Source organism: Sturnira hondurensis, unplaced genomic scaffold (assembly GCF_014824575.4).
Source record: "Sturnira hondurensis isolate 20B ecotype Veracruz unplaced genomic scaffold, ASM1482457v3 Scaffold0022908, whole genome shotgun sequence".
In the NCBI taxonomy this organism is placed as follows: Eukaryota; Metazoa; Chordata; class Mammalia; order Chiroptera; family Phyllostomidae; genus Sturnira; species Sturnira hondurensis.
In genome coordinates this window covers 4,035,397-4,057,646 of record NW_028095539.1, presented here as the reverse complement: position 1 = coordinate 4,057,646, position 22,250 = coordinate 4,035,397, and the positions used below count along the sequence as shown (strand labels likewise).

General features: G+C 56.4%; 1 protein-coding gene across 2 annotated transcripts in view; it reads left to right on the top strand.

Moving 5' to 3' along the window:
* ENG (endoglin) overlaps positions 1 to 22,159 on the top strand; it is a 29,675-nt gene extending 7,516 nt beyond the window's left edge. Inside the window, exons 2-15 of one of the 2 annotated variants that reach the window (XM_037036913.1) lie at positions 802 to 965; positions 9,257 to 9,397; positions 12,088 to 12,250; positions 12,924 to 13,089; positions 13,369 to 13,495; positions 13,943 to 14,117; positions 14,367 to 14,509; positions 17,545 to 17,682; positions 17,923 to 17,961; positions 18,463 to 18,574; positions 18,904 to 19,160; positions 20,030 to 20,084; positions 21,136 to 21,237; positions 21,364 to 22,159. In XM_037036913.1, the coding sequence (XP_036892808.1) occupies positions 802 to 965; positions 9,257 to 9,397; positions 12,088 to 12,250; positions 12,924 to 13,089; positions 13,369 to 13,495; positions 13,943 to 14,117; positions 14,367 to 14,509; positions 17,545 to 17,682; positions 17,923 to 17,961; positions 18,463 to 18,574; positions 18,904 to 19,160; positions 20,030 to 20,084; positions 21,136 to 21,237; positions 21,364 to 21,488 (1,907 nt within the window). In that variant the 3' untranslated portion in view covers positions 21,489 to 22,159. Of the gene's footprint in view, positions 1 to 801; positions 966 to 9,256; positions 9,398 to 12,087; positions 12,251 to 12,923; positions 13,090 to 13,368; positions 13,496 to 13,942; positions 14,118 to 14,366; positions 14,510 to 17,544; positions 17,683 to 17,922; positions 17,962 to 18,462; positions 18,580 to 18,903; positions 19,161 to 20,029; positions 20,085 to 21,135; positions 21,238 to 21,363 lie in introns of both variants that reach the window. The other variant, XM_037036912.1, reaches the window with a different exon arrangement.
* The last annotated feature ends 91 nt before the right edge of the window (positions 22,160 to 22,250 follow it).

The window sequence follows — 22,250 nt, the reverse complement described above, 5'->3', positions numbered from 1 at the left end:
ACGCGCTTCCAAGCAGTCTCCCCTTCTCTGTCCTCCTTCCCTCCTCCAGAGCCCCCCTCCGGCCCCCCCAGCACATTCCTTAGGCCGAGGTGTGGGGGCCTCATTTCCTCTTCCTCCCCTGCCAGGTCAGGGTGAAATTCCACTGCCTTCCCTCAGGACCCGCACTTCCCGCAGCCCCCGAGGCAGCTCTGGGGCCTGCCCGCCACCGCCCTGCAACCTGGGCTCACTGTCTGGGTCCAGGAGGCGCTCATCTCTCTTGGGCCGTTCCTCCCAGCCTCCTTGAGGCAGGAGAGGGGAAGTTGTGTCTTCCATCTCAGCTCTCACCTTCCTTGGCTGTGAACCAGCCTGCAGGCTCGGGTGCAGGAAGTGTGGGCCCGGCCACACAGGTAAGGCTGCCCTTTGTAGCAAGTAAAGTACAGGATGCCCAGTTCAATTTAAGTTTCAGGTAACCGATGAAAAAAATTTTTAGTACAAGTGTATCCCATGAAACATTTGGGATATATTTATGCTTTCAAAATTACTCATTGTTTTACTTATTCAAATTTATTTGGTTGCCCTGCGTTTTATCTATTGACTTGACACCGAGGAGCCCTGTGCGTTCAGGCAAGAGACCTTTTCTTTCCAAGCCTCCTTTTCTTCATCTGTGGGACCGACGTCCTGACACCCATCTTGCCGGATGGCTGTGAGGGTGCGGTACAGCCCCAAGCCGTGCCAAGCGCCCAGCAGGCACTCGGCAAGCAGAAGCGGTTGCCTCGGCCTGGTCCTCACCTGGCCCTCTCCCTGGCTGTGCTTTCCTGACAGGTCTCGCACAAGCAGTCCACTGTGATCTACAGCCTGTGGACCCCGAGGTGACATACTTCACAAGCCAGGTGACATACTTCACAAGCCAGGTTCCTAGCGGCTGCGTGGCTCATGTCCCCAATGCCACCGTCGAGGTTCACATCCTCTTCCTGGAGTTCCCAAGGGTGAGTGCCTGAAGACAGGGTCGGGTAGGGACTGAGAGGCAGGCCAGGGGCCAGCGGGGTGTGGGGGGTCTTCCTCGAGCCTGTCCCTGCAGCAGTGGGCAGGGTCTGCCTCAGGGTCCCTGCCGGGAGGGTGGCCCAAGCATCTCACAGGGCCTACAGAGGGTGGCACTTCTGGGTGACATGGAAGGTCTCACTGGGGCAGTCCTCTGGACGTCACCACAAGACCCAGGTAGGGAGGGCTGGGTTTGGCCAGAGAGCCAGGGGGGAAGAGCCGGGTGGGCGGTGCCGTGGACCAGGTGAACTGCTGTCCATGCAGCCCCAGTGACCGGGGCTTCTCACAGACGTAGCTGCGCTCCAGGAAGCTTGGACTTGGAGAAAGCACTTCCTCCCTCCGTGGGGCCAACCTCCCTCCCTGGAGTGTCCTTCACCAGACATCTGGGACCCGGCAATCAGCCACTTGCTGCCAGCATCAGAAACTATTCCCCCACCATGGCCCCCCATCATGGCCCCCCGCCATGAGAACGCCCCTGAGGTCCACCACTTAGATTTTCTAGGTCCCTCTTGATAACACATCTATTAAGTGTTCACTATGTGCTAAGCGCTGTGCTAGGCCTACTATGTACCAGGAAGTGAGTTCAAAATCTTAACGTGTATCAAATCTCCCAAGAGCCCACCTGGCCCGGTCTGTTATTAGCCCTACTTTTCAGAGGAGGAAACTGAGGCAGGCCTAGAGCAGTGAAGCAACGTGTCTGAGGCCAGAGTCCCCATGAGATCCCCGGGGACAGGCTGTCACCTGGCTCCCCACGGGATCTCAGTGTTCGGACGGTGTCTGGTGCTCTTGGGCCGGTGACCACACCTGGCGGACATGGCCTCAAGTCCTGATAGTGAGTCAGTGGTGTCAGCTCAGGGTAAATGTGTGGCCAACGTGCCCCCGAAACTGTTACGTTGCCCTGCATTTGTGCAGTGATAAGACAGTGCCCAGACCACCAATATCGGGGGGCCTGCTCCCCACCGCCCTGCCTGCTGTGAGGACTGTGGGCCTCGATAATCCCCAAACGGCAGATAGTGACAAACACACGTTATGTGGTTTTCATAGCCATTGTAATTTTTTTCAAGTTTGGCGATGATATGGAGAATAAGAATGCCCTCTGGGCGTTCGTTCTGTGTGTTCTGATATTCAGGTCTCTGTGCCCCCTCTGGGTGACTGGGGTCCCCCCACCCGAATTATTTCACAGTGAGCCAGAGTCGGAGAAGGGCCCCCTGACAAGTACCCAGGCCTGTGGGGGGCAGATGTTGGGACAGACAGCCGGCTCCAGGTGACGGAGGCCTCCTTGGTCAGCGCAGGGCAGGGGTGCCCCAGCTGCTGTGGGACTAGACAGGGTTTCCTGGAGGAAGCAACAACCGTAGGAATGGCCAGGGGCTCACTGAGGGAAGTAGGCAGGGGTGAAGGCATAGGCAGGGAAGTGGGCCTTGGTATGGTCAGCGCATGGTTCACGGTGGCAGTAGCTTATCGGTCACCTCAGGGCAGGGCCGGGCAGATGGAAAGGCCCTGTCATCATCCTAAGGACTTTGGTCTTTATGCTGTGGGCAGTGGCAGTCCCTGGTGGGTTTTGACAGGCATGGCGGGGGCCACTGTAACTCAGGTTGTCGTAGAGGTCATGGCAACAGAATCTCCCATCCGACCTGGGCCCCTTCCAGAGAACTCAGCCTGTGGACATCTTGACCCAAGGAGCCAGCCTGCAAACCCCAGCCCTGTCACACCTCCACAGGCTGCACACGGTGGCTTCCCTGTGTGAGAGGGCAAGGGGGTGCAGGAGAGAGCCGGGGTGCCGGTCCTGGGTCTGCCACTGGCCAGTGCCTCTTCTCGTGCCTGGCATGCTGAGGGGGCTCCTTCCCCTCACTCCCCGCCAGACACACACTGCTTGTGCTCAGGGACTCACCAAAGAACGAACGACGGAGTATCAGAATCTAGGTGGGACCTGGCCTGTGCCCAACATGTGAGTTGAACGTATGAGTAAATGAATGAATGAATGAATGGATGGATGAATGAATGAAAAAAATGAATGCACTGCTATGTGACCTGGAGTCAGGGGTTGAGGACATGGGCTCTGCAGCCAGACAGCCTTCAGATTGAATTTTGGCTCCCCCACTTATGGCGGCGCAACCTTGGGACACCTCTCCAAGCCTCGGTGTTCCTGTGGGAAACTTGGGGATGCCAGGCCCCCACCTCTCAGGGCGCTGTGCGAGTTCAGTGGGACAGCGCAGGCCTTCCCAGGGCCACGGCTCGCTATCCGGCAGCTGCCCTTGTTGTTATTATAAGGGCTTCTCTTTGGGCCCCATGTCTCACCTGTAAATACCCTGGTTTTGCCAGGCACGCTACCATTTACGGAACACCCCCACGTCAGTTACTGCCATCAGGTAGCCGAGGCGGAGGCTGTGAATTTCTTTTCAGAGGGGGCACCTGATGGAGCCTCACAGCCTGGGTGCTCCTGGCCTCCCTGGTCCCACTAGATCCTGCTGCTGTGACACAGAGGGACCTGTGGTTTCCCTGAGCACACCTCCTGCCCCAGGCAGCTCCCGAGAACAGAGTCTGCGGACCCCAGGCCCCCTGAGCCAGTCCTCACCAGGTGCCTCCTCTGTGCCCAGCCTGAGTTGGGCACTGATGGTGCTGAGAGAAAGCACACCCAGCCCCTGCCCTCGGGCCACCCCCAGGCCAGGGGAGGCTGAGGTGGGCGTGAGCAGCCCTGGTGTTGAGTGATGGAATTGGCAATGGAGGGCTGTGGGTCCCATGTCTAGCCAGATAGAGAGGGAGGTCAAGGGCATTCCAGGCAGAAGGCACCCCATGAGCAAAGGCAAGAAACAGACACCGGCGGCGGCGATGTGAGTGGCGGCCATCTCAGCGAGCAGCCCAGTCCCTGCCGACCTCTGGTTGCCTTCTTCAAGCCTTGGCAGAAAGACTCGCTTCCCCTTCCACCCCTGCGGGGCCTCGGGACCCTCAGATTTCCCGTGCGTGGGCGGCAGATGGACTGTGGCGGCCAAGAGCCTCAGGGAGGAGAGATTTAGTGTGTGTGTTGGGGGGGGTTACAGGCAGACAAGGGGGCTGCTAGGCTGGGGCTGTGTCTTGCCGGGTCCCCGAAGGGCAGGCTGGAGTCTGGATTCCGGGAGGGGGCCCAGGGTCACATCCTGACCTGTAGAGACAGGAAACCAGCCTGGTGTCTCAGCGGTTCCCGCCAGGCTGACTGTACCGACCTGTTGTCCTTCTGAAAACCCCAGATGGCCAGGCCAGAGCTGGGCAGCCACTGATTCACCCCACTTCTGGGCAGTCTCGGGGAGCATGCCATGCCCCTCCACGCTGATGAACCCGCCAGGCTCTCACACTGACCTACCCCTGGCCAGCTGGGCAGGCGAGGCTGCTCAGGCTGGGGGAGAGCAGCAGGGGCCCCGCCTTCCTGGGAGGAATGTCCTGGGAGGCCACGAAGGGGTGTGGAAGGCAGTGGTGCCCGCAGACCTGGGCAAAGGGGGATCCCGCCCGGACCCCACGGTTAGTGGCCCTCTCTGGCCCTCTTCCAGCCGTGAGCACACAGGACTCCAGAGACCCCTGCCCGAGTGCATGAGCCCGCTCCCAGAGTGACACGGGGTGCTTTCACATCCCATCCCCCAGAGGGGACACTGCCTGGCTGGCGTAGCTCCCCACAACCTGAAGGGTGTCGTGGTGACTATCGGCGGGGGGGTGGGCGTGGTGGAGGTTGGCATCAGGGACGGGCTGTTACATGCATCTGTGTGAAGAAAAGGGGTGGAGGCTGGGCCATGGGTGACCGTTTGTACCCTTGCCCCAGGCCTGCCAGGGGCGGGCTTGGCGGAGGGGCGTGGCTGGGGGTCAGGCAGGCTGGGCAGGGCTGCATCTGCTCCCTTACTGCTGCACCCCCGGTGTCCACCTCCAGGTCAGCCTGGGGATAAACACTGGATGGATGGATAGATGGATGGATAATGGAAGGAAGGAGGAGGAGGACGTGTACGTACGCAAAAACCTGTGCCAGTTGGCCGTCCCCAGGGGGTTAGTGGCGTCACTCTTGTTCATCACTGGTTGTTTGGGGGTGTTTGTCTTGTTCTCTGCCAAGTTCCTGAAGGACAGAGTTGCGCCTTCTTCCTGTCCCCCTTTGAGAGCACAGAAGCCCTAGCTGGTCCCAGTTCTGGCCTCTCGGATCGGCAGATGAAAGGGGGCATGGGGAGGACACGGGCTGACCAGGGGCCCTCAGCTGGGGAAGGTATCACATCTCTCCGGGGGTTTCTGGAAGCCCACTCTTCTGGACACTTGGCTGGAGATGGTGACTCCCGGATGTCAAACGCCGGAGTCCCTTGGAGGCTGATGGAGCCCCTGGGAGGCCGGATGGAGCCCTGCAGCCACGCTGACCCCAGCGTTTTCCTACACTGGTGGGGAGATTGAGGCTCAGTGAGGTATGACCGACACGTACCCGCTGCCCAGCTCCAGCGCTGACCACCCCATGGCTGCTGCGAAAACCATGGCTGCTCTGCATGAGTGGGTGGTCTGTAATTACCCAGGCGCTGGACCACCCACGTTGCAGTCGGAGTCTCACTGAATCTTCACGAGTCTAGGAAGTGGCCCTGGTCAGTGTGGCTCAGTTAGAACATTGTCCTGTACACCCAAAGGTTGCAGGTTTGATTCCTGCTCAGGCACAAACCCAGGTTGCAGGTTCGATCCCTGGTTGGGGAGCATATATAAGGCAACGGGTTGGTGTTTCTCTCTCTCCCCTACACCATCTCTTCTCCTCTCTGCAAAATCAATAAGCTTGTCCTTGGGTGAGGATAAAATAAAAAGCTTGTGGGTTTGATTGGGTTCATGTGATCCCCAGTACAGACACATATAGGAGGCAACCAAGAGATGCTTCCCTCTCCCCCTTCCTCTCTCTCTAAAAGCAATGAAAACAGTATCCTTGGATGAGGATAAAAAAAAAAAAACAACTAAAAAAAGCCTATGAGGTGGGCATATTGTTAGGCCCATTTTCCAGATTGGGAAACCGAGGCCCAGGGTCACACACAGGCTAATGACTCAGGCTGCCTTTGAATATAGGTCGGTCTGGCTTTGACCCCTTCCCCTGCCACCCTGGATGCATGTGCCATCTGAGGCTGCGGGGGTGGACAGAGGGATGTCTGGCTCCAATCGGGCAGGCTCCAGTCTGGCCCTACGAGGGTGGGAGCTGCAGGCTCCGTCCTAGAAGAATTGCTGGAAGCAACTTTCTATAAGTGGCTACTAGCACTCAGGGCCTCCTCACCGAAACCCCCCGTTCCCGCTCCTGACCGCCAGGCCAACAATGGCATCTGGGGCACTGGCACAAAAATAGAAACATGGTCTCCCGCCCACGCGTTCAGGGTGGGGGCCGGGCAGACCCAGGCTGACCCAGGTTGCGGAGCTGGGGGTTAGGGGAGGCTGGCCTGGGGGCCTCGGCTGGGCTCTCAGAATTCTCAGCGTGCCTTAGGAACTGGTGGCTTGGGGGTGGGGGGCAAGGCAGGCCCCTCTCTTTGCCTTTGGGCTTCGGACTGGGAGGGGAGAGGGAAGTCAGTGAGTGTGAGTGACCGTGGTGATGAGTCAGGGCCCCGGGGTGGAAATGTTTGCTGTGGAAACCTGGGCTGGGATTTTCTGGTGAGCAGCTGCACAAACTCAGCTAGGCCCGGGGTCCAGAGACCCCAGAGAGCCCTGCTCTCCAGCCTCCCCGAGTGTCCATGCTGCTGCCCTGCTCTGTGGCCCTGGCCCATGACGACCGTTCTTTGGGCCTTGGCCCCACCACTTCCAGCCTCCACATCTACAGGGAGGGACTTGGTGACAACTGAGCAGAGGATTTCGTGTGAGAGCTCTGGGAGAAGAGCAGAGTGTGATGTCCCAAATGTCCCAAAGGTACAGCCTCTGAGTCCCCTTCCCCTCAGCACGACCCAGCCCTGACCTCCACTTTTCTTTTTGACTTGCTCCACCTAGAGCCCCAGCCCGTTCCTACCCCCGCATCACAGACCAGGAACCCGAGGTACAGAGGGACAGGGACATTTGCAGAACAGCAGCAAGAATGGATGTTCTGTGCCCTCTCTCTGTCCCCTGCAGCTCTCTGCCTGTGGGTGTCCACCTAGGGGCAAAGGAGGGGACTCCAGCCCACGGGGCCCACCGTCCGCCCTGCGGAGGTCTCGGTATTGACTCCTCTGGGCGAGGACAGGCAGCAGGAAGGTCCAGGCGAGCTGCCCAGAGGTCCAGGTGCTGTGGGCGCCACTCCAGCAGCAGGCTGACGTGCACGGGCTGCCTGGCTTTGCCCTGCTCCCCGGCAGCTTCCTTCCCTCCCTGGGGCTCACCTGCTGCATCAGTGAAAATAGGAGGACACGGGACCCTGCTTCGGGGAGAGCCCGGGGAGCACGCCCCATGCAGGGCCAGGCATGCGTCAGGTTGGGCTGTGGGAAATTACTGATATTCAATTGTGTATTCAACAGCCTGATTGAGATAAAATGTACCCACTTAAAATGTTCCGCGGAGTGGGTTTTAGTGCACAGAGTTGTGCGCTCACCTTTGGCTGTTTGGGCTAACAGGGCTTGCACGGTCACGGTAAGGAAGCTGGGGTGCCTGCGATGTCAAAGTTCTGGCAGGGCGGTTGTGCAGGGCCTTCCCCCACCACCAAGGGGGTCTCCCTGCACTTCCGTCAACTTCAAGTGATGCTCACCAGGCCAGAACAAAGTGTCTGTTCAAATATTTAGGTTTGTGTTTCATATTTTGCCAAAATATGATATTAAATCCAGTATAATATTTTATCACTTTACTTTTAAAGTGTGTAGAATGCCTATTTTTTTAAATTGATGAAGCAAGAGATCTCAAAAACAAAAAGTTATAAACCCATTAGACAATACTAAGTCACAAAAAATGGGAGCTTATACAAATGTCAGTTTCAAATGTTCATTCTACTCTAAGTTAGCATAAAAATAATTCTTCAAAAATAAGCAACCAAAGTAGCTCACTACAGTGAAAAACAGTCATTCGTGAAACATGGAAAGTGGAACATTATTTGCTCTTTTGTTTTATGGAGCAAACTTACAAACAGAGAGTGTCATGACTGAGTCACGGAAACATTTCTGGGCAGATTTTTCCAGTGGCTGAAACACTCCGTCTGGCTCGGCCAGGGGACACGGCCAGGGGGTAATTAGAAGTTAAATCAGAAAATTTTCCACTAATCTCTTCATCTTGAAATCTCTCTCTTGTGTTTGCTAAGTGTGAGGAGGTGTTTGGGGCCAGGCTTTGTGCGGTGGGAGAGAGTGCAAGCTTCTGCAGTGACGGTTTTGGTGAAGTGTTTCTCTTCCTCTGGCTCAGAAAGTCTTCGACGTTCTCTCAGCAGAAGCCCTGCCCTGGTGGATCACTGTGTTCTCTTTGGTTCGTGGGAATTAGGAAGGATACGTGGCTGGGCAGTACAGGGGTTGAGAGGAGAGGCCTGCCCAGATGCACTTCCCAAGCTCCATTCTTACTTGCTGTGTGATCAGGGGCAAATGACTCCACCTCTCTGTACCGCATTTCCCTATCTGTAAGAGACGATAAGACTGGTACCTCTCTCCTAGGGTTGTTGTGAGGATTAAGTGGATCCATAGGTAAAGCGTTCGGAACAGTCCCGGGACCCAGTGAGCACCATGGAAGTGTTAGACATTATTACTATTGCTTGTTGTTCTGGAAACATTCTAAATATGTACACCATTTAAAATTTCAATGCAGTAGGCATCTCTCAAGACAAAAATGATCTCAACTTCACATTCTTATAAGATATCAAAGCAATGGTAATATATCGACAAAAATAGGAGGATTTCAGTACCTTGAAATACTAAGGCGGACAGGAATACTGCAGCCGGGGAGGGGTGGCTGCCTTGAGCCCGACACACAGGGTCAGAGAAAAGGCGCGAGCTGCTCTCTGGGTCGCACAGACACTGGCAGGCCTGGTACACAGCAGGCGCTCAATAGAAACGACAAAACTCGACTGGCCCTTGGATAAAGTTCTGGCTCGCCACAATGTTTTCTTTTTGTTTTTTGGATTTGCTGAGATGAATCTCCTTCATTCACTCAGCAAATATTTTCTGAGCACCTCCCGAGAGCCAAGCGTGGTGCTCCGCGGAAGGCAGCAGTGGACAGACCGGGCAGGGAGGGCGGAGTGAAAGCTGGGGGACGTGGGTCCTCCCTGAGGACCCGGGGGGGGGGGCAGAGTCTACGTTTCTCTGGCTGATCTGTGTGTGTGTGCATGTCTTCCCCCCGCCCCCACCCCCAGGATAATCTGGAGCTGAAGCTGACTGTCAACCTGTCCAAGCAAAACGGCGTCCAGCCCCGAGAGGTGCTCCTAGTCCTAGGCGTAAACCAGACCGTCTTCCTGCAGCTGCAGGCCCCCGGAATCCCGCTCCGCCTGGCCTTCGTGAGTGTGTTCCCCCCAACTCTGGGCTGGGCAGGAGGGTCTGGGATAAAGAGCTCAAACCCACAGATGGGATTCAGGTGGAAGGGCAACCCTGGCCAACACCATCCTCTCTCGTAGCCTTGGTTTTCCCTCCTGTCCAGTGGGAGAATTGGACTCTGTGAAATCCCATGAAATAATCTTGCCACTGTCTTTGAGGAAGTCATAAGACATGTGTTTGAACATATTTAAGTACGGAGAAAAAGGGTCAGGAGGAAACCCGACAATGCATTAACAGTAGTGACGGCTGGGAAGTGGGGTTAGGAGAGACGTTTATTTTATTCTTTGCACTTTGTTGATTTCACAAGACTTGCTCTAGTTAACATGGCCTGCATTAGAGAAAAAAATTACTATTATGTTTTAAGATTTTATTTATTTATTTTTAGAGAGAGGGGAAGAGAGGGAGAGAAACATCAGTGGGTGGTTGCCTCTTGCATGTCCCCTACTGGGGACCTGGCCTACAACCCAGGCATGTGCCCTGACCGGGAATTGAACCAGTGACCCTTTGGTTTGCAGGTGGGCACTCAATCCACTGAACCACACCAGCCAGGGCAAGAAAAAATTATTTTTAAAAAATCTAGTTTTAGCCCTGACCAGTGTAGATTGGTTGGCTGCAAAGGTGAAAGGTCACCAGTTTGATTCCAGGGACGGACATGTGCCTGGGTTATGGGCCAGTTCCGATTGGGGGCCTGTGAGAGGCAACCGATGGATGTTTCTCTCCCTCATCCATGTTTCTCTCCCTCTCTCCCTTCCTTACCCTCTCTCTAAAAGTAAATAAAATCTTTTTTAAAAACTCAAGTTCTAAAGCAGGGACTCACAGCGAGGAGGCTCAGGGCTACCTCTTCCACGTGGGAGGCCGTAGAAGGAGACCCCCAGATGTGGGCCACTGTTGTTTATGGCCACAGAAAGCAGGGTGGGGTTGGGGGGACCGATGATGGCAAAGATAACAAGGGGGAGAGAGACACAGAGAGAAAAACAGAAATGAAAAAAGGAGGGTCTGTGTGGGAAGGACAGACGGACAGACACTGAGAGGCCAGACAGAGTCAGGGGGAGAGGATCTGGAGCCCCAAGGACACGACTGGATCCAGGCTGCCTGGGAGGCAGGCCTGGAGACAGAGGGGAGTTGAGGGGAGGGTTGGGGATAAAGAATGCAGACTGGCAATGGGGACACCACGGAGACAGACAGAGCTGGCCAGCAGGAAAGCCCCCGGAGGGTGGGAGTGCCAGAGGCCAGCCAGGAGGGTGGAGTTGGACAGATACCATTCAGTACTTCCCTCTGCTCCCAGTGGGGGAAATCGAGGCCCCTTAAAGGGCCAGGCCTGGCCATGGCTACTCTCCCTTCTTTCCCATCCCCCACTCTCTAGAGACAACCCAGGCAGGGGATCAGAGCCTTCCTCCTGGAGCAAAGAATACGGGGTGGGAGAGGGGGCTATTGCGGAGGCACCATTGGAGCCTCTCTCAGCCTGGACCTGCAGCTTCCTGGATGCCACTATAGGGGCCACAGCCTGGCTGGGAGCTTGGGGCTCTGGGCCAGACCCAGTGCTAGGCAAATGGCAAACACCTTGCCTCTTAATCCCTGTTACATCCCCATTTTGCAGACCTTGGCTCTGAGGGCCAGAGCTGGGGAAGTTCCTCCTACCCTCTCCAGCTCTAAACCACAGCCCCACCCCTTCCATCACGGCTGGCTTCCTCACCCAAGAGCCCCTCACTTTGCCCCCTTGTTAAAGTCCTGCTCCATTCGAGGTGGACCATTCTGTGGTGTCTTGCCTACTTCCACGGTCGGGGAATCCCCCTGCGTGTCTGGCCTGAGACCCTTGTGTTGCTTCAATGCCATGTCCCTGGCTTTGGAAATGGGATGCAAAGGAACTCTGAGTCCACGTCTCCAACAGCGTCCTCAGACTCCTTTGGCTTCAACAGAGCACCTCCAGCAGGAAGCCTTCCCAGTTTCCTTCACCCCAGTCCATGAGGGTCTCTCCTGAGGCCTGGGCAGTGGGGGCAGCAAGGTGTGGAGCCACCTGAATTCCCATCCCTGTCTATGCAGAGGATTTGTCCTGCTTGCTCCTTTGTTTCTTATTAGAGAATATCTTTCTGTTGTTTCAAATGACTTTCATTCATTCATTATTCATCCATTTCTTCTTTCCTCCCTTTCTCCCTTCCTGTGTGCCAGGCATTAGGGCGAAGCTGACATGTTAGGATCCTGAGCGCTGGGCCTAGGACCTGGTGCACAGTCAGACAAATACTCCCCAGTGCCTACTATGTGCTGAGCACCATGGAGGGATAGGCAAGGCAGACAGTTGTCCCTCACACATCCTTAGAGGGTGGGTGACACAGACAGTAGCCACCTGATGTCATAAGTGTGAGTGAAATGAGTGTGACTAGGGGGGTGGGGTGGTGATTTTGGGCAGGTAGATGAACATGGATATGTATCCATCCAGCCCCCCAGGTGTCGAAGGGAGATGGGGCCGATCTGGCTCTTGGGGGCCCTAGTGAGGGGGTTCTGGGCTGACTTCAGATCTGCCAGTCTCAGCATTCCCAGCTCTGGCTGCCTCTGCGCGGCCCACCAGCTGCCTCACCACATTGCCTCCTGACCTGCTGCATGGGGCGGGGGACTCAGGCCCAGCAACGACACCCTGAGGCTCTGTGTGTCTCCCCAGGGCCCCAACCACGTCTTCTACAAGTCTCCAGGAGTCGACAGCATACATCTGTCAAACATCACCACCAAGAGCCAGTTCCTCAACTGGGCAGACACGAGAGGTGCCATCGCCTCTGTGGCTGAGCTGAATGACCCCCAAAACATCTTCCTCCATCTGGACGCAGGTCAGCTTCCCCAGCAGCTCCTCCGGGCTCAGGACCTGGCTTCCTCTGGCCCACCCCTCGGATGCAGACACTAAGCCCCCTAAGGACGCAGTTTGCCCCAGATCCCATGGAGCAAATTAATACTTAATTGGGGTAGTAATTCCCTCTTCACCAAGTATTAGTTTGAACCACGTGAAATTGCTACTTGTCAGTTTTTTGACCCAAACAGCACATTCATATTATTTATTGTGCACCTACTATGTGCCAAACCCTATGCTGGGCATTTGAGGATTCTGTGGGGACAGACCCAGTCCCTGCCCTTCTGGAGCTGACACTGTGATGGGGAGATGACAACAAACATGTACACAGATAAATAAGTTGCATAACCTCAGGGCGCAGTAAATGTTGTGAGAAACACACAAGTGGGACAGGCTGCTGATGGTCACACGGCTTCATCCCTAACAGGTGCCATCGTCACACTTTATGTGAACCCTGTGTTGACAGATGAGGAAACAGGGGCTGGGGGACTTGCATGAGTCACTGGGCAGTGAGTGGTGGAGAGATTTGAACCGAGGTCCTCTCATGCCCCCCACTTCTTGGCCGTTCCATGCTGCCCGCCCGGCCTGCAGAGTGGGTAAAGGTGGTCTCTGTGTGAGCTGCCAGGAGGGGGACTGAGGTGTGCTTCTCTCCGCAGCCCCGAGGTCACCTCCCCCCTGCAGTCCTGAACCCCACAAGGATATGGGCAACACACTGGAATGGCGGCCACGCGCCGGGGCCTTGGTCCAGGGCTGCCGCTTGGAAGGTGTGGGCGGCCATAAAGAGGCACACATCCTGCGAGTCCTGCCGGGCCCCGAAGCCAGGTAGGGGTCCCCTCTACCGCCCCCGAACCCCGGCCCCGTCGGTCGGCACCCTTAAGCCCAGCCCTGCCCAAGCCTCAGCCCAGCCCCTGACCAGGTAGGAGTGTAGCAGTTACTATCAATCTCTGCGCCCCGCCCCTGAGCCCAAGCCCCGCCCATTTCTGCCTTCACGCAGCACGCCCACATCGCACCAGGTAATAGCGCAGCCACTGCTATCCAACCTTGGATCTCCTGCCGCCCTCCGTCCCACCAGCAGGCGCTGACCCAGAGCTCTCTCTGTAGGTCCCGGACGGTGAATGTGAGGGTGGAGCTGAGCTGCGCTTTGGGGAACCCGCACGGCGTGCTCATCCTGCAGGGTCCGCCCTACTTGTCCTGGTTCATCGACACCAACCACACCATGCAGATCTTGGTGAGTTTTGTTCCGTGACCCAGACAGCCCCGCACGGGCCACCCAAAGCTCGTGAGAGAACCCAGATGCCCTGCGCCAGCACCCCTGAGCTTTTACACGGAATGATGGTACTTTGGCCCCACCCTTTTTCTGTTCACTACCTACTCTTCCTTCAGGCTGGCACCTAGCTGCCACCTCCTCCAAGAGAGGAGGCCCTCTCCCTTAGAGAGGCCCTTAACCCAGTCCACAGGGTCAGGGAAAGTTCCTAGAGAAGTGAACCCCACGCTGAAATGAAGGGCAAGCAGGCGCCTGCAGAGAAGGGAGGTGGCCCAGGCAGAAGAAGAAGCAAGAGCAAGCAGGAGAGCAGCTGGCCCGAGGCCTGGCAGGACCCTGGCTGGGTTGCGGCGTCCCGTCCAGGCTGTGTGCCCCCTGACTGACTCCCTGCTCTGCCTTCCTCCCTGTCGTTAGACCACTGGTAAATATTCCTTCAAGATCTTCCCAGAGGAAAACAAGAGTAACGTCAATCTCCCCGACACACGCGAAGGCCTGCTGGAGGAGGCCCGGAGGCTCAACGCCAGTGTGGTAGCGTCCTTTGTGGAGCTGCCTCTGGCCACTGCCATCTCTCTCCAGGCCAGCCACTGTGGTGAGCACCCGGCCCCCTTCCCTGGCCCTCCTGCCTTCCTCTGTCCTTTCCCTGGGTCAGTCGCCACAGTGTGCCAAACACCACCGCACAGCTGCGTGAGTTTGACCGGGGCACTGGCCCGCGGGAGCCCCATTTCCCTTCTGTGCAGCAGGGGGACGTGGGCTGTAGCCAGCTGTAGACATGCTCGGTGCCTGGCATGCAACAAGCCTGCAGCGACTGTCCAGCTGGCTCACCTCTGCTGCCCCACAGGCAGTGGGCCGCCAACCTCGCCCACACCTGCCAGGACCACCGCTCCCAAGGAGAGCTGCAATGAGGACCTGCTCAAGGGCCTGCTGCAGCCCAAGTGCACCAATGGCACCATGACTCTGGGACTCAAGAAAAATTACATCTTGGTAAGGGAAACCCTCCCCCTCTGGCCTGGCCCAACGTGGGCAGGCTGGTTCCTCCACCAGCCTGAGCATCTTGGGCTCCTAACCCTGGCAGGGGAACAAATCCCATCCCTCCGCAAGCTTTGGTTTTCCCACCTGTAAAATGGGGTTGAAAAGGGTACCCGCCTCGTGGTGAGAGCGAAATGAGGTCTGGCATGGTGCTCAGTGGCTCGATAGCTACAAGGTACCTGCCCTGATTCACCCCAACTGTGGGTGGGGCCGGGTGCTCACTTAGCATACCTGCACGGTACTTCCGCCTCTGTGAAGAACAAAGGTATTTATTATCAAAATAACACAGGCTTTTCTTTGTTAAAGTGGAAAAATTAGAAAAGAAGCAAATCTCAATCTCTCCACCCAAAGACAAGGGCTACCAGCATTTTGGTTTGTTTCTTTCTAGAGTGTTTTCTCTGTGTCGGTCTTTTGTTTTGCTCTGTGTTCCCTTTTCTGGGGTCTTTCGTTGGCCCCGCACCCCTCCCTCTGTGTAAGTCTTACGTGGTGGAATTGAAGGCACCTGTCTGTCTCCAGCTCTATCCACTTAATGTATTTTCAGAACTTTGACCTAGGTACTTAGTATCACGTTGAATGAGCACACCTTATTCCCTCCTATTGATGGACCATCACTTACTCCTCCTCCCGTGTTATCCATTTCCTTTGCTGCCAATTCTGTGATATTATAAATATGCAGAAAATGTCATCATGCATGATAAACTTTTTAAAATATGGGGTTATTTTCTTAGGATAGATTTCCATATTAATGAGGCTGCTGGGTCAAAGCGAGTGAACTTTCTGGAAGTTTTGATCCACACCGACAACCCACTCTCCAAAAGATGATTCCAGTTTTCACTGAGGATTTCTGAGAGCACTGTGACACTCTCTCTCTTTAGGCTATTGCTTTTGTTTTGAAAGGCCTTTGCCCATGTGAGAGGTGGCATGTGGTGTCCTCTTCTCGTTTTAACTTACACTTCTTTGCCTAGCAGCAAGTGTGGTGTGGCTCCACACGACTGATGACAGTCTAAGGCTCTTGATCCCCGTGGCTTGGTATTTTTCTTGATGACTTTTTGAAGCTTTATACATAAAGAAAATTTTGACCCTTTGTCCTTCATTCTTTTTTTAAAAAAATTTATTTATTTTTAGAGACAGGGGAAGGGAGGGGGGAAGGAAGGGAGATAGCGGGGGAGAGAAACATCATTGTGTGGTTGCCTCTTGTGTGCCCCCCACTGGGGACCTGGCCTGCAAACCAGGTGTGTGCCCTGACTGGGGAATTGAACTGGTGACCCTTTGGTTCGCAGGTCGGCATGCAATCCACTGAGCCACACCAGCCAGGTGTGGCTTCATTCTTATCAAAATAATTTCTCCCGGTTTGGTATCGTTCTTGAAATCTTTGCTATAGCGGTTTTTAACTTTTTGGATATTTGAACACATTGGGCCATTCTAGCTGCCCGTCTTCCCCTTTGTGATTGCTTCTGGCATTTCTGAGGCAAGAAATCTTGCTGCTGGAACCTCGACAAATCACCCATGTTCTCAGGGATTTTAGAACGACATTGAACTCTGGCGTTAATGAAGTCTACATGGGACTTTTGGGGGGCAGGAAACACAGGGGCCTGTATGAAGCCCCATCCGCTACTCAGGCCTGCGGGGCCTGGATGAGCACATCGCCCCCCACCCATCTTTGGAACACTGCCCTGCACTAAAAGAACGCGCTGGCTCTATGAAGGTAACACAAGGAGATGCAAATGATTTATTGTTCAGGGAGAAAACTGAGCTACCGCATGAAAGACAAGTATGATGCCACTTCTTAAAAATATTTTTCAAATCCACATGTTTCCTCTGAGTACATCTGTCTATACAGAAGGAAACAGAAAGAAGGGGGTCTGAGCAGGTTTCACCCCAGACACAGGGCACGCAGCCTCTCATTAGTTCATGACAAGTGGTCAGTGTGCAGAATCTGCATCCCAGGCCCCGGACGCTGAGGCTTCACCCAGTGTAGAGCCGTTTTTATTTGGTGGGCTCTGTCTCTTAAGGTGGCCCTGGGCAGCTGGGGGCAGCCTTCTGGGGAGTGGGTGTGAGCCAGCTGAACCCAGGCGGGACCTCCAACAGCCCACTTGTCTCCAGCACCGAGATTCTCTTGATCCTAATAGTGGGACCGAGAAATTCTAAGATTTGATTCTCCTAAAACAGGAGATGGCAAACTAGGGCTCACTGCCTGTTTTTGTAAATAGAGTTTTATCGGCCCTGGCCAGTGTGGCTCAGGGGGTTGGGCATCGTTCTGCAAAGCGGAAGGACACTGGTTGATTCCCAGTCAGGGCACATTCCTGGGTTGCGGGTTTGGTCTTAGGCCAGGATGCATGTGTGAGGCGGTCGATTGGTATTTCTCTCTCACATCAATGTTCCTCTCTCTCTTTCTTCCTCCCTTCCCCTCTCTCTAAAAATAAAGTTTTACTGGCTCATAGCCATACCCATATTTACATAATGTCTATGGCTGCTTTGAGGCTATGAAAGCGAAGTTGAGTGATTATGACAGAGGCCACATGGTCTGCAAAGCCTCGCATGGCATTCACTATCTGGCCCTTTAAAGGAAGCATGCTGCCCACAGGTCCAGGAGTCTAGGATTCTGAGATGGGACTGTGCTGGTGAGGTCTGCGTGCCGCTGAGGCTGTGAGCGATGATTGTAGGTGGAACTCAGATGAACTTTTAAAGTTTAATAGTTCTGCATTTACTTTAATATATATTAAAAGAAAAACAATTATTAAGCAAAACTCACAATGTCTCCGACTTTATTGCTTAAGGCAAGGTTAAGTACAAAAGTGAGTCAAGTTCAGGAAACTTATTGTGAAATGTATTATTGTAAGTGGTATAGGCTGACGAAGTCTAACAAAAGTGGACAGGGGAGCAGAAGAATGCCCGTGACCCAGGGTCACCATCAGTCCTTGGTGCTGGGTGGCGATGGACAGGCGCCAGGTGCCGGGTGCCTCCTGACGGTGCCCCTGCCCCCGGCCTAGGGTTTGAGGTGCAACATCATCAGCCTGACCTTCTGGGACTCCAGCTGCCAGGCTGAGGACACAGGGGACCAGTTTGTCTTACACAGCACCTACTCCAGCTGTGGCATGAAAGTGGTAGAAAATGTGATCAACAACGAGGTAAGAGCTGGGGCAGGAAAGGTGACAACAGCCTAGTTGCTGACCCCCCTCAGGTGCCCGCTTGATCTTCCAGGCCGAGGGGCCCTGGGGAGGGTGGGGAGTGGTGCCCAGCACGAAGACGAGATCGGGGTGGCCATGACTGCACACCCCCCACCCCAGTCTATAGGAAGGGTGCATTGGGTGGAATACCCTTTGGGGTCATTTCTGGCTTTCCCCAGCTCCTTGGCTCTCTTCCTGCAGGTGATCGTCAACTTCCTGTCAGGCCCATCACCGATGCAGGTGAGATGGGTGGGCACTGTGCTGACACATCCGGTCCAGGGCCCTGGGGTCCCTTTTTGGCCCGGGAGCGGGGAGGCCTCTAGAAACCCAGACCCCGGTCCGGGCCTGCCCTGTGTCTCCAGAGTGGCCCGGCCTCCCCTCTGTACCAGGGGACAGGGCTGTGTTCGCAGCCTCTCCCGTCAGCAGCTTCTAGTGCACGCTGGCTGCGAGGCCCTGGGCAAACCGCTGAAGCTCTCTGGGCCCCAAGAGAGCAGTGACACCAGAAAGGATCCCCCCGGGGGTGCTTATGAGCAGTCCCTGATATGACACGGGGACAGCACTTTACACTGGCCGCTACAGAGTGAGTTCTTGATAAATGTTACTTTGGTTTTGTTTTTGTTTCGAAGGTGAGGATGAGGGTCAGGCAACTCCTCTGGACCATGCCCTCTGCTCCTACCCCCTCCTCACCTTCCTGGCCGGACACCTCCCAGGCTGACCAAGTTCCTGTCCCATCTCCCACAGAAAAAGGTGCAGTGCATCGACACAGAAAGCCTCTCCATGCAGCTGGGCCTCTACCTCACCCCGCAGTTCCTCCAGGCCTCCGACACCATTGAGCTGGGGCAGCAGGGCTTTGTGCAGGTACTGGACTTGACCTCCCAGGACTGCCAGCTCCTGGGACTTCTCAGAACCTTTCTTCCTACCACTAGTACAGAGGAGACAAGACTTTAACTTTCCAGAACAAGAAGGGAGCCAGCATGGTGCATGATAGAAGGGAGAGAGAGAAAAGGCAGAGCTCAGAGACACTGATTGGAAAGTCACCCCCTCCTCCAGACAAGCCCCTGACTGTCCCGCCATCTGGGCTCAGGGGCAGAAACTCTAGAATGAATCTAGCTTAGTTCCTGAAAACAGGTAGGGTGGAGGGTTAAGAGTTGCCGCCCATGCCTCGCCCCTCTTGCCCTCCCTTGCAGGTGAGCATGTCTCCATCAATCCCTGACCTCACCTTCACACTGGACAGCTGCCAGCTGGACTTGGGGCCTGAGGCAGACACCGTGGAGCTCATCCAGAGCGAGGCAGCCAAGGGCAGCTGTGTGAGCCTGCTGTCTCCAAGCCCTCGTGGTGACAAGCGCTTCAGCTTTCTCCTCCGTGGCTACATGGTGCCCACCCCCAAGGCTGGCATCCTCAACTGCTCCGTCTCCCTGTTTCTTAGTTCTTGGAATGAGGTGAGTAGGGCCTGAGCCAGGCCCAATGTCAAGGGTGGCTTTTGGGTCTGGGGGTTTCAGGAAGAGACACGACAGCCCAGGAGGATGTGAGACCAGCTGGCAAAGGGCAGACAGTCAGGTGTGTGGCTTCCAGTTCCCAGGGGTTCCTTTTCTGCCACCCTACAGCCTCTGAGAGCTTTGCGGTGCCTTGGACATTGGTAGGATATGTAGCTACATCTGTCCTTCCATCCATCCCATCCAGTCTCAGTCATCCATCACCCTTCCCTGACCCCAGTCGCCTGTCCACTCCCCCACCGTGAGGTATGATCACTAGTGCAGTCTACAAACAGACCTCGGGGGAGAGGGTTCAGACGAGGAGACGGCTTTCCAGTTGCTCGTCCAGCCACGTGCTTCGCTGCCCAGTGGCCCTCCGCTCTCAGGCACTCAGCCCTGGGCACATGGCCATCACCAGGTCCTTGCACCCAGAAGGGTCTCTGGCTGTTTGAACCCAGAGAAGCCTCTGGGCCGGCTCCCGGGCAGGCCCTCTCCCTCCCGCCACAGGGAGCCTGGGCCTCTGGGCCGAGCTGGCTCGTCTGCCCGAGTCCTTCACCAGGGTAATGGATGTGGTGCGGAGTGCACCCACGATCCTCATGGGAGGCGGGGGCCTCCCAGCAGCCCACGGGAGAGTCCAGTAGCAGCCAGGGACTGTCTCCCCACACCCTGTCATAGCACGCATCTCCCAGGACTTACTCAAGGACTCCCGGCTAGAAAGTGGTGGGATGAGACGCCAAGGCCCTGGGGTGGGCGGAGACTGGACCACAGAGCCCGGGAGTAACCCTGAAAGCTTCCTCTCAAAGGCAGTGCCACACACTGTTCTCTTCCTCCTACAGAAAACCTACAGGACCGTCACCATGCGCCTGAACATCGTCGGCCCTGGCATGTCTGGTGAGCTCTGCCAGGGTCTCTCTGGGGTCCCAGTGGCTGACAGCAGATGGCCCAGAGAGACTGGGGCCTAGGTCCACAGCAGGGAGGACCCTAGAGAGAGCAGCCCTGGGAGGAGGGCAGGACAAAGGCTTCCCGGTGGCCTGGAGTAGGATCCACAGCTGCGTCTTCTAGACGGGGGAGCTTTTGCTTATGATGCCCCTCTGGGACGGGATTCCAGTCCTTTGGTTCTCGATTGCCGTGGTTGCTGGCCGACCTCACTAGGGAGATGGCTTGCGTCAGGCCTGAATGGGATGGCAGGGACCTGGGGTGGTGCTGGCCCCACCCTAAGGCCCCCAGAGAGGAGGATGCCCTTCAGCCCAGCACCCTGCAGCCTCCATTAGTTCCCTCTGGGCCTGGGCCTCCACCAGGCAGAAGAGCCCCTCACACTGGAGGCAGAGGTGGGGTCACCCGCCTCTTTGCCCCCAACCTTGGACAGGATGGAACCCCCACCCCCAGCTCACACCCAGGAGAGAAGGGCTCATCACCCCTTGGCATGGATAGGAATGCAGGACAAGGGGAGGCTGCCTGGCCCACGTTCACACAGGAGTCAGCAGTGTGGAAGGAACGAGGCTCGGGAAAACCCAAGGGCAGAGCTGAAGAGCCCTCGGGGGGGCCCTGCCAGTCCCTGTGGTGGCACAGGGCTCAGAGGGAGCAGGCAGTGACCGGAGGTCACACAGTGAGGAGGCCCCGCTGACTTTTTGCTCAGATTATACCATCCAGCTGCCCTAAAATGCCCCTCCGTCAGCCCTGGAAGGCAGAGGCATGGCCCTGGAGGACTGGCGTGGCCCTGTTGGCTGATGGTCCCAGCAACCACAGCTTAATGCCAGGCATGGGTGTGATGAACCCATTTGCTAGAGGACGAGACTGAGGTTCGGGGAGGTCAGGACAGTGGGCGAGCTGGGACTCTCACCAAAACCTGTGCTCCTGGCCAGCCCAAGAATAGGGAGCCAGGGTGGGGGCCAGGGAAGGGGCAGCAGCACTGAACACTACTGTCCCTCTCTTGGCTGCCCAGGCAAAACCCTCGTCCTGCCCGCTGTGCTGGGCATCACCTTTGGCGCCTTCCTCATCGGGGCCCTGCTCACCGCTGCGCTCTGGTATATCTACTCGCACACACGTGAGTATCCCAGGCCCCCACCGTGAGTGCTCAGGACCCCTCTACCACCACCTGGGGGAGCCCAGTGAAGCCTCTGGGGGAGTGGGGAGCCCTGGCTGGGGCCCTGACCTCCGCCCCTGCCCCCAGGAACCCCCAGCAAGCGGGAGCCCGTGGTGGCGGTGGCTGCCCCGGCCTCCTCAGAGAGCAGTAGCACCAACCACAGCATCGGGAGCACCCAGAGCACCCCCTGCTCCACCAGCAGCATGGCGTAGCGCCCCGCCTGGAGCCCTGGGGACCGCCCCGCCGGCCCTTGCCCAGCAGGAGAGACTGCGCAGCCATCAGCTGGGAACCCCCGGTCATGAACTCACCCTGTGGCCCAAACCCTTCCACTCGACCGAGGACGGACCGTGCCTGCTGCCTCTCTCTCGGAGGCCCCCTGCCAGCTCAGGCACCAGCTTGGAACACCTTGGGGTCACTCCATCCCACCCTGCGGAACCTTCAAACTCAGTGGGCTTAGGGTACGGCTGCCCAGGACCCCAGAGTGACAGAACACTGCCCTGTATGTCCACATTGTTATAGAAACACAAATCCGTTATTTTAACCTGGACTCAGCCCTGGATGACCTGGGCTGGGCTGGAGGTGAGAACTCAAAACACTGTCCTGCCCACTTGGACCAAAGGCACCTCCACTGTGACCCGTGAAGAGCCACCGGGATCGGAGCCCAGCAGCACAGCTTTGGATCGGCGCAGCTTTGGGGTGGGGGAACTGATGTTCAGGGATGCCCAGCCTGGGAACAGGGGAGCCTAGCTCCTTCCTGCAACTGTCACACGGGGACCCCTTCCCTCCTAACCCATCAGGAAGGCAGCAGATAGGAGTGGCCAGGCTGCCTGACCTGGGCCCACCCCTATATACTCACCACCAATAAATCAGACCGTGAAACCAGTGTTGGGCTGGGAAAAGGGAAGGGACACCTAAAATGTGGGGGAAGGGGGTGAGAGCTCTGGGTTCAAGTCCTGGACCTGCCACTTACGGGC